Raw genomic sequence first — 14,503 nt, 5'->3', positions numbered from 1 at the left:
TGTTATAGAAATTTCTGTATATAACAAATTACTACTCGAATTACCTAAACTAGTATGATTTTGATGATATAAGTATATGTACTTACCACTCTCCATAAAAAATTTAAATTTAACTGAGAGCATTGTATACAGTGACATATGTAGATACCCTTACGTATTCATAAGCATTCATACATATGTACACATACTGGCATGATTATTTACTTTCTTGAAGATCACGACAAATTAACTAATATTCTTCGAATGCTCAACGTGCAACATATCACTTCAATTTGTAGGTGACATCAGCCACATTTGTTATTTTTCGTAGGCGACAGTGAGTTATATAAAAATAGTATAAACAAAAGAATTTATTGTTTCTGTATTTGGTAATAGTCATGCGAGAGTTCATATGAGAGAAGAATTATTTTCCAATTATACAGATAAGACAATTAATATTTATATTAACTAATAGCGAACTAGTCGAATTAAAAGTACTCAATCTGCATCCATATACATATGTATGAAGATCAGAGATTGTGCAACCATAATGCAGAAAATATTACTGTAAGTGCTGAAATAGAAGAAACAACAAGTAAGGAATGCCTAAGTTCCGATGTAACCGACCGAACATTTCATACTCTTGCAACTTACAATTTGCCGCATTAGGGGTAGTATTGACCCTATTTTATCTATTTTAACGAGTAATACTTACTATTAACATGCCACATACTAAAAAAAATTTCCCTGGTTTTCATTAAGGTACATTACATGCAGTCACCAATCGTTGGCCCATTGTTCGAAAATCTTTATATTAGGTATATGGGGACCAAGGGAAGTATTGCCCCGATTCAATCTATTTTTAATATACAGAGATACTATTATAAGGAAATGATTTTCTCAGAATTTTGAATGGATATCCCACACATTAACTGATGTTTGCGGTCAAAACTCCACAATAGATACTGGAGTCCACATACCCGGTTTGCTTGCGTACTTTAAAGGAATTAGTAATACAACGTTTTATCCCGTTATGTCAATTGCTTTTGGTTTTGTGCAAAGGAAGTGAAAGAATCAAATGGAATTTAAAACTGTGTTACAAGGGAAGTAGGCGTAATTGTGTTCGATTTCGCTTCTTTTCACAATATGACATAAAAATATGAGAAGAGTGTAACGTACAAAATTTAGTCGAAATCGAGATATGTGATTTTACAATAAAAAAACCCGTCTAATACTAAAATTGTGTGTACAATTTTATGAATCTGTCGTATTTAGTTATTGATATATCGCACTTTTAGTACGTTTATATGTGGAGTAGACAAGATTATCTTCTGATTCCAAGTCTCAGCGGCACTTTTAGTGCTCTCCATGAATGTAGGATCGGAATTCGCACGACTAAGCATGTCCAAAGATATCTTTTTACGATACTCTTTAAAAAAATAATTCCGCTTAATCGGGACGAGTCGAGCAAGAATCCGTTTCATACCAAAAATATCCTCCAAAATGACTCGAACGGACTCGAAAGAAATGTCGAGCTCTTTTGCCATCTCTTTAACACTTGCCAGACGATTTTCAAGCACGGTATCCTTCGCTTTTTTAGTATTTTCATCAGTTGAAGCGGTCGAAGGTCGTCCAGAACGGGGAATGTCTACAACGATCCCTCTACCTCCCTCTTTAAAAATTAAAGCACCGTAAACCTTTTCCAACATTCTCAAGGATACATCACATATCCGGGGAATTTAATTTTTTGTCACTATAAATGATCAGCGTGTCGAGCTCAATGGACTTAGCCACGTCCGTCTCTGTGCTACAACTGGCCGATCAAACTCAAGTGTTTGTATGGAAAACTCTTTTATCTGTCGAGGTATCTACACGAAATTTGGCAGAGGTTATTATCCAATGCATCCCTACAATATCCAAATAAATTTTTAGATCGGACCTCTATAGATTATAGCTATCATTCAAACCAACCGATCAAAATCGGAAAAAATATCCTATTATGCTCCAAAAAATGCACATAGGAAGAGTTTTATAAAGTTAACCGAAGTTAACGTTTTTTTCTTGTTTACACTTTAAAAGAATGGAAAAAGATATTTTTGTGTGTCATTAAACTAAATTTTAAGAGTAAGTTGGATTATTTTCAAATACATTACTAGTTCAAAATATCTGCAAAAAATTAAAAAAAAATAAATCCTTTATTAATGATCATTTCAATTACATATATGCAGCCACAGTAGAGTTTCCATTGTGACAGTGAACGCTAAAAGATTTCACTTTATCGACAGTTTTGAAAAATATCTAACAGTCGGTTGGCATGTCATAAAACCGACACATAATATGCATTTAGTATGCATATTTTATTCAAAAACAAGGGGAAATTAAAAAATAAAACGAATGGAGAAATAACACAAAATATTCGCACACAAGCAAATATGACTAAAATTTCAAAAACATTCATTATTCATTATGATTTAAAATGTATACTCAGGAAATTGTGTTAAATATTCAGAAAACCTTAAAAGTATGCAAATACATACACAAATATAAAAAGTTACAGACATACATAAATATATAGTTTGGTTGTCTACAATCCAATAGAAGGCAAGAAATCAACTCAAAGTTGCGGCCGCCGATATGTGCCCAAATATTCACCGCACTCGGAACAGTAATGCCGTCGACTGAAGCAGCGCAGTATTGGACGCTGCATCACGGTCTTAGCCGTCGCCTTACAATAGGGGCAGGTGACCTCATGCGGCTGGGGACCTACAGCAAAGTAAGTTGGCTGCGGAACGATGGGCAGCTTCTGTTGTGGCTGAACCATAACTAATTGGATAGCGTCAAACTAAGGTGAGAAAAAGTTGTTGAAGCGTGAAAATGTTACAAAAAAAATAAATAAAAAAAACGAATAAAATTTGAAAAATTAAAAACAGTGAAGAAAATAAAAATTATGAAAAAAAAATTAAAAAATATTGAAATTATAAAAAATATGTTAAAAAAATTTTAAAGTATTACATAAATAAAAGTAATTGTTTTAAAAATTCAAAAACAAAGAATTAAAACAAACCCGATAATTCGCTGTACAACCGAAACAGTGACGACACAACACGATTGTATGTAAATACTTGCGACTGTGAGCACGCTTTGTTCTATACTAAACCCAACCAGACCCGCGAGCTAGCCACTGAGCACCGGCGAGCAGCCGCAACCACTTGTATTTGTTGGCATTCTGCAGTTACTCAAATATTTGGTCACTTTTGTTGACTGTCGCTCGTTTGCTCCGCTGTCAGTCACCTCCACATTCACACACACACGCTGTATACACAAATATACCTCAGGCCTCAATACATCAATTGAAAAAGTGTGCCTGCATTGCCGCAAAACAATATTGGCGAGCAGTGATGAGCAATCCGCGAACAACCGCCAACGCCTCAATGTCGAAAGCATCCGACGGCATAAAATAAACGTTCTCGAGCAGCAACCACACGCCACCACTGAACGCTGTACATTCGTTACCATTCGCTTAAATTTATGTTGCTATTTTTATGCCAACAAAGAAGAGAAAATTAAAATACAATTGGAACAGGCTTTAAGTGAAAAATATAAACGGCAAAGGGAAAAGCGGGAATACAGAAAATTACTTACCTTACTTATTACTTTAGCCAACAAATGAAATTTTTAAATTTGATGAAAGATTTTTTTATTTTGCTAAGGTTAGAATTATATTTAAAAGCACGATACCAACAAACTCAGTCAACATTGTCTTGCAATCGGTAGTGTCATAGCTTGAGGGAGCCCTTAAACGAAAAGACTATGTGGTTGGTACCATTATTGAAGTTATGGAGGCTTTCCTAACGTACAGCAGGAGACAATTATTTGAGCTCGAGGTAAATTTGAGCGCATCATCTATAGTTTCCTTTGATCTGTCTTTGAGCTATTGTGGGGTAGTGGGGTCATGCATGTGCACTTCGTAAAGGGGTACTCCGGAAGGTGGCTTTCTCTTCCCCATGGACCTATGGCCTATTGAAGGAACTTGATGAATGAGGCCCCTGGAAAGCCAAATATTTAGAAGAGAGTGAAAAAGTATGGATGCAAGATCTTATCAAAAGTGGGGTTCTGGCTGTATGAAACCGTAGCGAAGCCCATAATATTTTTTTGGGTTGTTTTGTGGTGGATTGTGTTCAGGAAAACGCCGTACCTGTAGACTAAGGTCCACTCCGCTCTTCACTCAACTCCACCTCGATTGCATACCTGACAATCTAGACCACTTAATCGCTGAACCTTATCCTGGTGGGAGGCATATGTGAGCGGAACGAAGTCGTTGGATAAGAGATGCAATGCGTGCTTTATCAATATCATCAAGATATTTTATTATCCGACTTGTTCCCGTACCCGGTCTCAGCGCAATCGCAAAAACGAAGAGGGAATTTGAGGTGTTGATAAAATATCGCTTTTTGATGAGGAAAACATTAGGTTGAAGCGGAATCTTGGCTTGATAATGAGTTCCCTCAGAAGAACCATCCAACAACGACTATTGCATAGCGTTATTTTACAAATCTGAAAGGAATGCTCGCTGGGAAGAAATGTTCGTCGAATAAAAATGTGAATGCCGGAACTAGGGCCTACAAGGAGCGTTCCAAAGTAAACAGGACTTAAAACAAAAAAACAGAACAAATGATTTTTTCGGCAAAATCAGTTTATTTTATTCAAAATAGTCTCCTTCTGCTTCAATACAGCTTTTTCTGGTTTTCTACCGTACGGTATTTATTGAAGACGAAATTTGTCATTTAATCGTTCAAATTAATGCATCATGATAATTTTACTCAATTATGCAGACGCTTTTTCTTCTTTATTTGTAATTAAAAATAGGTCACACAAGAGTAAATAAAATCTAATGAGACACATTTATTGGAAAATAATGAGCTTGTAGAAAAACAATTTAACCTTTTGACATAATTGATACTCAAAAGTCGAAGAAAATTTAGATAAACTAACAAATTGCGTGCTCTTGACACGATTATAAAATCAAGCCAAGAGACCGCTTAAATTTAGCTCTATAAAATGTTAACAAGACAAAAAAATTAAATTGGGAAAGCAAAAAAACACAAGATCCATATTACATATGCCAATGCTATGATACTATGTATTTTTCAAGGCTTAATGTAAAAAAAGAATTAATTACAAATAAAATATATACGTATGTAAATATGTGCGCTTAATTACAGTTTTATGCTACATATTTTCGAGCGTTTTCATGAAGACAAAAAGTGGAAAGCAGATATTTTTATTAATTTTATTTTTTTAATATTACTTTTTCTTTTTGTTTTGCGTTTTTCGTTAATCGGCCTCCTTGGCAGTAAAGGAATATGTACGAGTATGTATTCTCCAACTAAGTGAGTGTACGTGTGGGTGGCAACCACCTCATGACGTAGCAGCCAGCTTCTTCGGTTTGATTGCTGAGTGCTTCATAGCGCGGCCAAAGTAGCAACCGCAATTCTTACAATAATGATTGCGATCCGTTTGTTTACATGGTATAAAGTAGTCCATACAGCAGCAACAGCAAAATGTACTGGAAGTAAAATATAGGGATAAAATCACAGTAGAATAAATTGTTTTAAAAAGATCTTTGTAGCAATTCTTTTAACATATGTAAATCTAAAAATATTTATTTGAATATAATACTTGTTTAAATGTAGCTCATATCTAGGTTGCCTTTAATATTTCGAGATTTGACAACCAGATGGATCACTCAGGTCAACATTATACGACAACTGACTAATTTTGGAGATACCTCAATCAGAGCAGCCAAAGTGTTTCGATCATTGGTTCAAACGCATGCAAAAGTGTATAGATCTTAATGAAGAATATTTTGAATAACAATAAAGCAATTTTCGGCAATTAAAATTTGCTTTTGCTCTTTAATCCCGAAATAGAAAAGACAACCTAGTCTAAAGGCGTTAAATCGCATGATCTTGGTGGCCAACTTACGGGTCCATTTCTTGAGATGTTCTCCGAAGTTTTCCCTCAAAATGGCCATAGAATCGCGAGCTGTGTGGCAAGACATTTAAATGAAATTATCTTCAAAAAGTAAATGTCAAAAATAACTGGCGTTATTTTTTCTATATACATACTATACAAAATACTCTTGAGAGATGCATTTCTTAAAATAGATAAGTATATAAAGAAATCGTTATATTGATTTTGTTCGGCCAGTTTAAATGACAGCTATATGCGTCCGATTTGAGCGGATATTGTAGATTGTCTTAGATAAGAATTTGTGTAAATTTTTTAAAGACATCATGTCAAATATTACTTAAGATTTGCCATACAAGCACTTGATTGCGATCTTTCAGTTTATATGGGAGCTATAAGTTAAAGAGACCTAATCTAAACAATTTTATCGGAAATTGCAACTTTGCCATAGGCTGTAACCCATACTAAATTTTGTGAAGATCCCTTGTCAAATAAAAAAGCTTTCCACACAAGGACTTGAGTGTTAAAATATATAGATACTTAAAAATATGGGAGGAAGGAGTCAAGTGTAGAAATTTACGCAAGTGAGGAAAGTTCTCTGAGCGCCCTTCACTAGGGAGTGGCCAGAAACGATTCTTTCAAATATTGCTCAAGCAGCTAACGACTTTCGGTCTTAGACCAAGTATCCTCAGGGTAGCCAAAGAACATACGTTTGAAAGCGAGCTAAAGTGAGAAGACGAACCATCCCTGCCCATTACGATTTAAGGGCATGCACCTGGAGTGTCTGGTTAATTGGGAAGGTGATACTGCCCAGCTGGTTGATGTCCTTGTCAAAATAAAGGCTGACAACACCACCGTCCAAGAAGTACGATGGACGGGCAAGGACTCATTCGGGTAGGTCCTTATGGCATTTACTTCGGTGGTCATATATAGGAGCGCAAGTTTGGTGTGGGATTCGTGGTGGGAGAGGAACTTTGTGGCTGAGTCCTGGCATCAACCTGCTGGATGAAAGTATGAAAGCTGCCCCGCCAAGATGTCAAAATCGTAAGCAAAGAAATTACTTCGTATATGTAACTTACTAAATATTTCTAGTGGTTTTTGTAACTATTCTATTTACTAATTACCATTACTTCGTCAATTAAACTTAATTTCTAAAATCCTCACCACACCAACACTTTTTCACACTCAGAAATCTTGTTAATAAATAAATGGAACACTTACACCCACAAACAGCCAACGAAACGATTTATCTCCGTCGCCCACCATTTCATATCGTTTTCGACTTGTGTCATTTCAACAATGCCGCAAGCAGGACACTTCAACATTACCGATTCCTGCGGCAAATTGAGGTAGGTGCCAATGAGTGGTGTAGCGAAATTATTATAAATATGCTGCTCCTTCAGTTTCTTCAGCTCCTTCTCAGACAAAGGCTTCTTGGCATTTTTATCCGCCGCGGCAGGTGTGTTGTTGCTGTCTTCGATTGCGGGTGTAGTCGGCGTGGAGTTGGATTCCGACATCATGCTTTAATCGTTATATGAAATTATAAGTAAAAAAACGCACTCACTTTGGTTTTACTTAGTATAAATTAGATTTCTCGCGAAAAAAATGTAGAAAAAAGAATTGTTTGTTCGAGCGCAATGATTACACGTCCGGCAATTAAAGAAACGTACTAAAGTCGAACGGCTAACAAATATCTCAGTTGAGGTCAACAGTGAACGCTAGGAGTAGGCAAGCGAGCGTGCGAGAGAGTAAACAGGTGAGTGAAAGAGAATTGATATAATTCTCATATATGAGTGAAGAAAGCGAAAGTTTTCACGCTACCACCCACGTCTAGCTTCTCAGAGCACCTAATAGAGCTGCTGCTCAGAGTGGGAAAAAGATCTGGTCGATCGAGAGATTGTGAGAGTCGTTGTGCACGGTTCACGCCAATAGAGTATTATTTTTAGTGTTTACAAACTAAAATATAAGTTTCAAAAAAATATATTTTTGAATTACTCGATTTAAAAGGTATTTTCGAGAGCGCGCACTATAAACAAATGCATATTTATTATTGCACTTTTAATTAATTAAACCTAGATTCTGGATGAGACTGCTTATTTTATTAATTAGTATTTTTATTATTACTTTATTTGGTAACTTTCGTTATTGGCTTTGTTATTTAGCTAATATTGCACGGTTCCGAGTGCACTTTTTCGTTTTTTCTTTATTTTATTTTTATTTGCTTTTATTATTTATTTTTGTTATTAGCACTCATTTCGGCTTCTGTTGTATGCCTAATTTTCCCCCACATTTACTGCAGTAAATGCCTTTCGTGGTCCACTCGCGATTACAGCCGCACCAGGTGCTAATGCAGCAGAGCCAGAAGATTGGGAAGAAGCTACAAATGGAGAAAAATTAAATTTGTTATACGATTTATTTTAAATATTTGAATAACATTTTTTGGTATTTTAATATGACAATAAATTGTAAAAATATTTCAAGGAAAGCAAACATACTTTCTCACCTCAATTCTTATTAAAAAAAAATATTACATTGATTAAACTGCATATTACAACTAAAAAATATATTAAACCAAACAAAAAAATAATTTTGTAATAAATTAATTAAAGTCTTCAGTGTACAGTCTCTAAGTAAAATATTTCTTTTTTGTAAAAAACAAGAAACCCCCTTAACAAGAAAAACCCTTAACTTCGGTGACACCGAAGCTATAATACCATTCACAAATACGAAAGATTCCTTACAATAACTTTGATCTCTCGATTTTTATGACAACTATATGCTACCGTGGTCTGATATCAACCGTTTTGACAAATGAAAAAAGACGGGTTCATGGCTTCAGATTGATATATCATAAACTGAGGGACCAGCTGGTATAACTTAAGCTGATGAATATATTAAAATTTTAAAGAGATGGTAAGAGAACTCAACATCTCTCTTGAATGGAAACGAAAAAAAGGCGAAACCAAACAAAAAAAACACACCAAAGCCGCTCAAAAATCAAGGTGAAACTCATTGTTTTTTTCGATATTCGGTATATTTTCGAAATTATTCACGAGGGACAGACGGGCAAAGGGAGTTCTATTCATCGCACCGAGCCATGATTGTGATCGAATTTAAAGCCAAAAACGCCATGAATACCACCGTATTCACCAGATTTGGTACTGCGTGATTTTTTCTTGTTCCCGAAACTGAAATTGCGCTTTGTGGAACTCATTTTCAGTCGATCGAAGAGATAAAACAAAATTCGCTGAATGAGCGGAAAGCTTCTCGGAAGTGTTTCTAGGACTGAAAAAATTGTTGGCATGAGTGTATTACCCCTAGTGGACATGAATTATTCATAAACAACGGACTTGGGTTTCAAATAACCTAAAAACCAAGAGAGGCACGAAAAAGTGATTCTGCTGCCTGACTACATTCAGCCTTAAGTTGCCAAACACATTAAGCCCTACCTGGAAACGTTTAAATGGGAAATGCCAAGCAGTTTCACTAACAAGAGGAAATCGAGAAATGGCTTGATTTATGGATAGCATCACAAGATGAACAGTTTTATTGTATTGATATTCGTGCTTTACCAGAAAGATGTGGAAAAGTTGTGACATTTGAAATACTTCGAATAATTCGTTTGTAACCATTTCCATTTTATACATAGAGCTTTAAAATATGCGGCGACTAACAGGAGAATGCTTCCATAGAACCCCAGAAGTGATCTAGTGACTGATGCCCAGAGCATACTAAAATTATGGAGGGAACACTTCTCCAGCCTGCTGAGTGGCAGTGAAAGCATAATGCCAGGAGATGGTGAATTGTACTCCCCATTCGATGACGATGGAGTAAACGTACAACAACGCAAATACAACAAAGAAGAACAAAGCAGCGGAGTCGATGGCCGGCCGAGCTATGCAAATACGGTGTCGAAGAACTGATAAGGAGCATGCATCAGCTTCTTCGTAGAATATGGTCAGACGAAAGCATGCCCGACGATTGTAATTAGGAGAACTCTGAAAGATTAAAGCCCACTGTCAATAAACTGATTCGATATTCATTATGCGCCAAATCTTGAAAAAAACCAGTGAAAAGAAGATCGACGCAAACCACCTTTTCGTCAATTTAAAGGCTGCTTTTGTCAACACGAAAAGGAGCTGCCCTAATGCCTGAATTACCGCTGTGTAAGCTGACATTGAGGAATACCAAACACTCCGTCAGGATCAGGAAGGAGCTCCTTATTTTGCGATTTTTCAATCTACTCCATGAGAAAATAATTCGAGCTGCAGATATGAATAGAGAAGGTACAATCTTCTACAAGAGGGTACAACTACTGGCGTACGCCGATGATATCGATATCATTGACCATAACAATCGCGCCGTTCGTTCTATTTTCTCCAGGTTGGACAAAGAAGCGAAGCAAATAGGCGAGACGAAATATTTCCTGCCATTAAACAAACAGGCATCACACTTGCAGCTTGGCTTCGGCATTCCGACATTGACATAGTTCAGCGAACTAAAGGGCAATGAAAACACTCACGCTCTGAGAGTATTCAGTACCCGCCGAGGGAAGCAGAGGAGTAGAAAGACTTCCACTTCTTTGGAAAGACCAGAAAGAACTAATGACGCGCTGTTGTAAACTCGGCTATAACCAAATAAGCGAATGAAAATAATAGAATAAGTGTTAAAATTATAATATGATGCAAATACTTTTTAATAAATTAGGTAAAGATATATTTATATTTTTAAAATCAAATAAAGGATCAATTCTTATAAAATGTTAAGTTATCCGAAATCTAACTCAAAATTAGAAATTAAACAAAATGAACTTAGCAGCTCATAAAATGTAAATACTATATCTCTGTTTTTTTTTCAAATGTGGCATCACACGTTTTTTTTTTGTAATCTACTAAATTCAAAACTTTTTTATTCTAGATTTTTAAATTTTCAACCATTAATTCTTGATTATATATTTTTTAAGCTTACTTAATTAATAAGTTTTCTATACGGACTGATCACACACATCTTTTAAATTAAAAGTTCAAGCGGACAAATTTAAAACGATAAGCTTAATTTGAGACAAAATTTTCTTAAATAAACATTGGCATTGAACACATAACTCAAAATATGTACTCACCACGACGACGTCGACAAACAGCAGGTGGCATCCTTTAAACCCGCCGCTCGCATCACAGCCGCATCGCCGTACTGCTGACACAGCGGACATTTGGTGTGATAGGTACGCGGTCCCACGGAGTAGAAATGCAAACGCTTGTGGCTGCGCTTCGGCACTGCTGTGGCGTCGAGCAATTGTTTTTGTGCCACTTTACTGAGGCTGACCGCATCATCTATGTACGGCACTACGGAGGTGCGACCCTCCAACACCACATTAGCCACAATGTGGCGCTTTCGTTCCTCCAACGATTCAGCCGGTATCAGCTTGACCTTCACCAGCTGTGGTGCTTCTGGAACAGCGGCTGCCATGTTGCTTTTAGAAAGTATATTTTTCAAAAATTGTTTGATAAACTCAATACTTTTATTTCTAGAAAATGTATAGTTTTTATAACGGTTGTGTTGTTGCGCGTTGAAATGGTGGCAGTGAACTGTTGACTGCTGGCCACTCAGACCGTACGTTGGTGGGCGGCAGGCGTTAATACAGTTATGGCAAATGCTCAGTGATCGACAAGAGAGCGGCGAGAGTGTGGCTGCTGCAGAGAATGATCACTAATCTGTTTCAATGTCTAATTGTTATTTTTTTTCAATTTTCGCCAAACAGTCTCGTCTGTTGTTCGCTAAATTCTCATCTCTCTGCGATCTCGCTTTGCTCCAATTAAAATAACATTTAACAAGATCTTTGCAATGTGGCATAGTGTGATGTCATCGCCGCTCAGTGCGAGTAATTTATCATTTTTTGTGTCTTTACTTTTCCCACACGCTTTCGTGCAAACCGCTGAGGTAGGAAAAACGTGCGGAAAATCACGCATTTTTAGCAAACGATGCATTTACATATACTCGTATGTGTTGTTGAAGATGCTTGAAAGCAAATATACAAATTTAGCTACACTCTCCACCTGTTACATAATCATGTGCATATGGTCATAAACAAATCGGTTGTTTAGGTTTTAGTTTAAGTCAATAAAAAATAACTCTGAATAATGAAAAAGTATACATATATGTATGTTTAATCAACAAATGCTTGAAATACATATTTCAGATAAACGTAGGGAGAGCACTTCGTTCACATACTTCGCCACGCCCACCTTGCACATAATGATCACTTTCTAAACTCTGAAAGGTTAGCTTGGGTTAGTCTGGTAGGCTAATAAGCCACGAGTAGACCAGTTTTTGTCCATTAGGATACCAGATGGAGTACTGTTACGTGACCATAAGGAGTAGCAATGCTTTAGGGTGCCTGCGCTTGACGATAATTTCAAGAGACAACAGTCCTCACCAACGATAAGTTTTCAAGCGTCTTATATCGTGGGGCTCTAAATTCTTGAGGCGTTGCCTTACCAGCGCAGGACAAGTGCCCAAGAAATGCTCCATTGTTTCCCCAGTTACCTGGCTCTTGACATTCCATGCAGTCTTCTTAAGCTGTCAGCCCCATTCTACAAGGTTTGTCCGGAAAGTAATTGAACAAACGTGAAAATTCTTTAAAAACTTTCAAAATAGGCTTCTTCTGTGTCGATAGACCGCTGCCAGCGTGGTTTCCAAGCACTTAAGGCGTCACGGAAGGCATTCTCCGGAATAGCCTTAAGAGCCGAGGTGCATGCTTCTTAGATCCCCTTGTTTCTTAGATGCTTGGCTTTCATCAGGCCTTTCAGGCAAGGAAAGAAAATTAGGACCCACAGGAGGGGCACATATGGGCTGTAGGGCGGCTGCGGAAACGTTGGGCGGCTGCGATTTCTTGCCGGACCCGATTGACCCTTCGTTTGAGTCGCATGAGGACTTCTACGTAAAACTTGGCGTTGAAGAACAAATTTATGGTGGTCGATTCCTTTTATGTCAAAAAAGATAATGAGCTCTAACGACCGCGACATTTTCAGCTTGCACCACTCACAGAAACACGTCGCTCAAAAATGTTTGTCCTGTCTCTCCAGGTGCTCGGAGACAACTGACCAACCGCTCATTTGTTAGCTAGGAACGCCCTCTTCCGAATCCAGTCGGTTCCCGCACACTGCGAAGTACAGCCGCAGCGGAAGATGATCAGTTCTATTACTTGCCGGACAAACCCTGTACAGGCTTGTGCCGCCACCAGGCTTTGACCAGTGAGTAATTCAATTTATAAATGTATTTATAATCTACCATTTTATACATGACTTTTGCAGTTTTATACACAAATAGACCGTTCTACCAATGCCGCTCAGGTTTTTGGGTCACAGCCGTACACCATTATTGCCAATCTCCTTCCACTACCTCACCTAACCTAAGCTGGCACCCAGCAGAAGTGAAGTCGCTTGCCTCTGGCGATACTCTCTACTGCTTTTCGAGACACATTTATGCGATTTGTGATATGATTAATGAATGGTTGGCGTAGATCATAAAAGGCTCTGCGGCTTTTCCAATAACAAAGATTTCTAAGTGATCTGACAGCTTAAAAGACTGCCTTTTGCCTGACTCTGGACAGTTTATCCCCGCACCAACTCAATCCCCCCTTTTTGAGCCATTTATTTAAATGATGAATGTGTTGCGGATTGATAATATACCATTACATTAACCACCTCTTTCTTAAAAAAATTTTGATACATTTCTACTTCGTGTATGGAACGGATCAATTTTGAAGAAATTCTGTATCTTCCAATATACTAGAACTATTCTGATCAAATTCCGACGACGCCTTCTCTTGCAGCTAAAGAATTTCGAATTCAGAACCCGACCACGCTTACTTTCGATTTAAAGTCATTATATTGTGACAAAAAGGCACCCGGAAATTGCAATTAAATTTGATACACCTGTTAGATTTTTACAATAGTTAAAAATATCGAAGAAAGATTTTCTCTCAAATTCTGTATTTTAAACCATATTTCGTGTAAGGAATCGTTGCAAAGATTGGAAAAGGATTACGGTGATTCAGTTTTAACAAAAACACAAGGTACAAAAACACAATGGTACAAAGCCTTCAAAGATGGTCGAGATATCGTTGAAGACATACCTCGTTCTGAACGACCTTCGACCTCTTCAACTGATGAAAATATCAAAAAAGTGAAGGATATGATGCTTGAAAATCGTCAGGTACATGTCGACATCTCTCGCGAGTCAGTTTGAATGATATTGGTATATATTTTGGGTGTGAAACGCATGCTTGCTCGACTCGTACCGATAAATCTGAATTTCTTTCAAAAGTAGTCCCGTATTCAGGTATCCTTGGTCATGCTTGATCGTACGAGTTTCGACGCCATATTCATGGAGAATGGAGGGAAAAAATAGAGCATAAACCACTCAAAAATTAAGGAGATGTCTATGTTTTTTTTCGACATTTATTCCGGAGGGTCAATATGCAGTTCTACTTGGCCGTATAGAGATGTTTGCGTGAGAACATCCGCAGAAAACGGCCGGAAAGAATAATTCATGG

General features: G+C 37.2%; 3 protein-coding genes across 3 annotated transcripts; all 3 read right to left on the bottom strand.

Moving 5' to 3' along the window:
* Nucleotides 1-2,410: 2,410 nt before the first annotated feature.
* On the bottom strand, nt 2,411-3,204 carry LOC126754655 (uncharacterized). Its single transcript, XM_050466783.1, has 2 exons — nt 3,044-3,204; nt 2,411-2,821 (listed from the first exon to the last, which is right to left on the bottom strand). Exon 2 carries the CDS (start codon nt 2,798-2,800, stop codon nt 2,594-2,596), a length of 207 nt encoding a protein of 68 aa, XP_050322740.1. The 5' UTR covers nt 2,801-2,821; nt 3,044-3,204; the 3' UTR covers nt 2,411-2,593.
* Nucleotides 3,205-4,651: 1,447 nt separating this feature from the next.
* Nucleotides 4,652-8,147, bottom strand: LOC126754645 (uncharacterized). The gene is made up of 2 exons (XM_050466768.1): nt 7,171-8,147; nt 4,652-5,545 (listed from the first exon to the last, which is right to left on the bottom strand). Exons 1-2 carry the CDS (start codon nt 7,467-7,469, stop codon nt 5,398-5,400), a joined length of 447 nt encoding a protein of 148 aa, XP_050322725.1. The 5' UTR covers nt 7,470-8,147; the 3' UTR covers nt 4,652-5,397.
* A 42-nt stretch (nt 8,148-8,189) lies between these two features.
* On the bottom strand, nt 8,190-11,530 carry LOC126754641 (uncharacterized). Its single transcript, XM_050466761.1, has 2 exons — nt 11,069-11,530; nt 8,190-8,326 (listed from the first exon to the last, which is right to left on the bottom strand). The coding sequence occupies exons 1-2, from the start codon at nt 11,413-11,415 to the stop codon at nt 8,200-8,202; spliced, it is 474 nt and encodes a 157-aa protein (XP_050322718.1). The 5' UTR covers nt 11,416-11,530; the 3' UTR covers nt 8,190-8,199.
* Nucleotides 11,531-14,503: the final 2,973 nt, after the last annotated feature.

Source organism: Bactrocera neohumeralis, chromosome 4 (assembly GCF_024586455.1).
Source record: "Bactrocera neohumeralis isolate Rockhampton chromosome 4, APGP_CSIRO_Bneo_wtdbg2-racon-allhic-juicebox.fasta_v2, whole genome shotgun sequence".
In the NCBI taxonomy this organism is placed as follows: Eukaryota; Metazoa; Arthropoda; class Insecta; order Diptera; family Tephritidae; genus Bactrocera; species Bactrocera neohumeralis.
The sequence above is the reverse complement of the archived record's forward strand: the minus strand, read 5'-3'. Positions and strand labels throughout refer to the sequence as shown.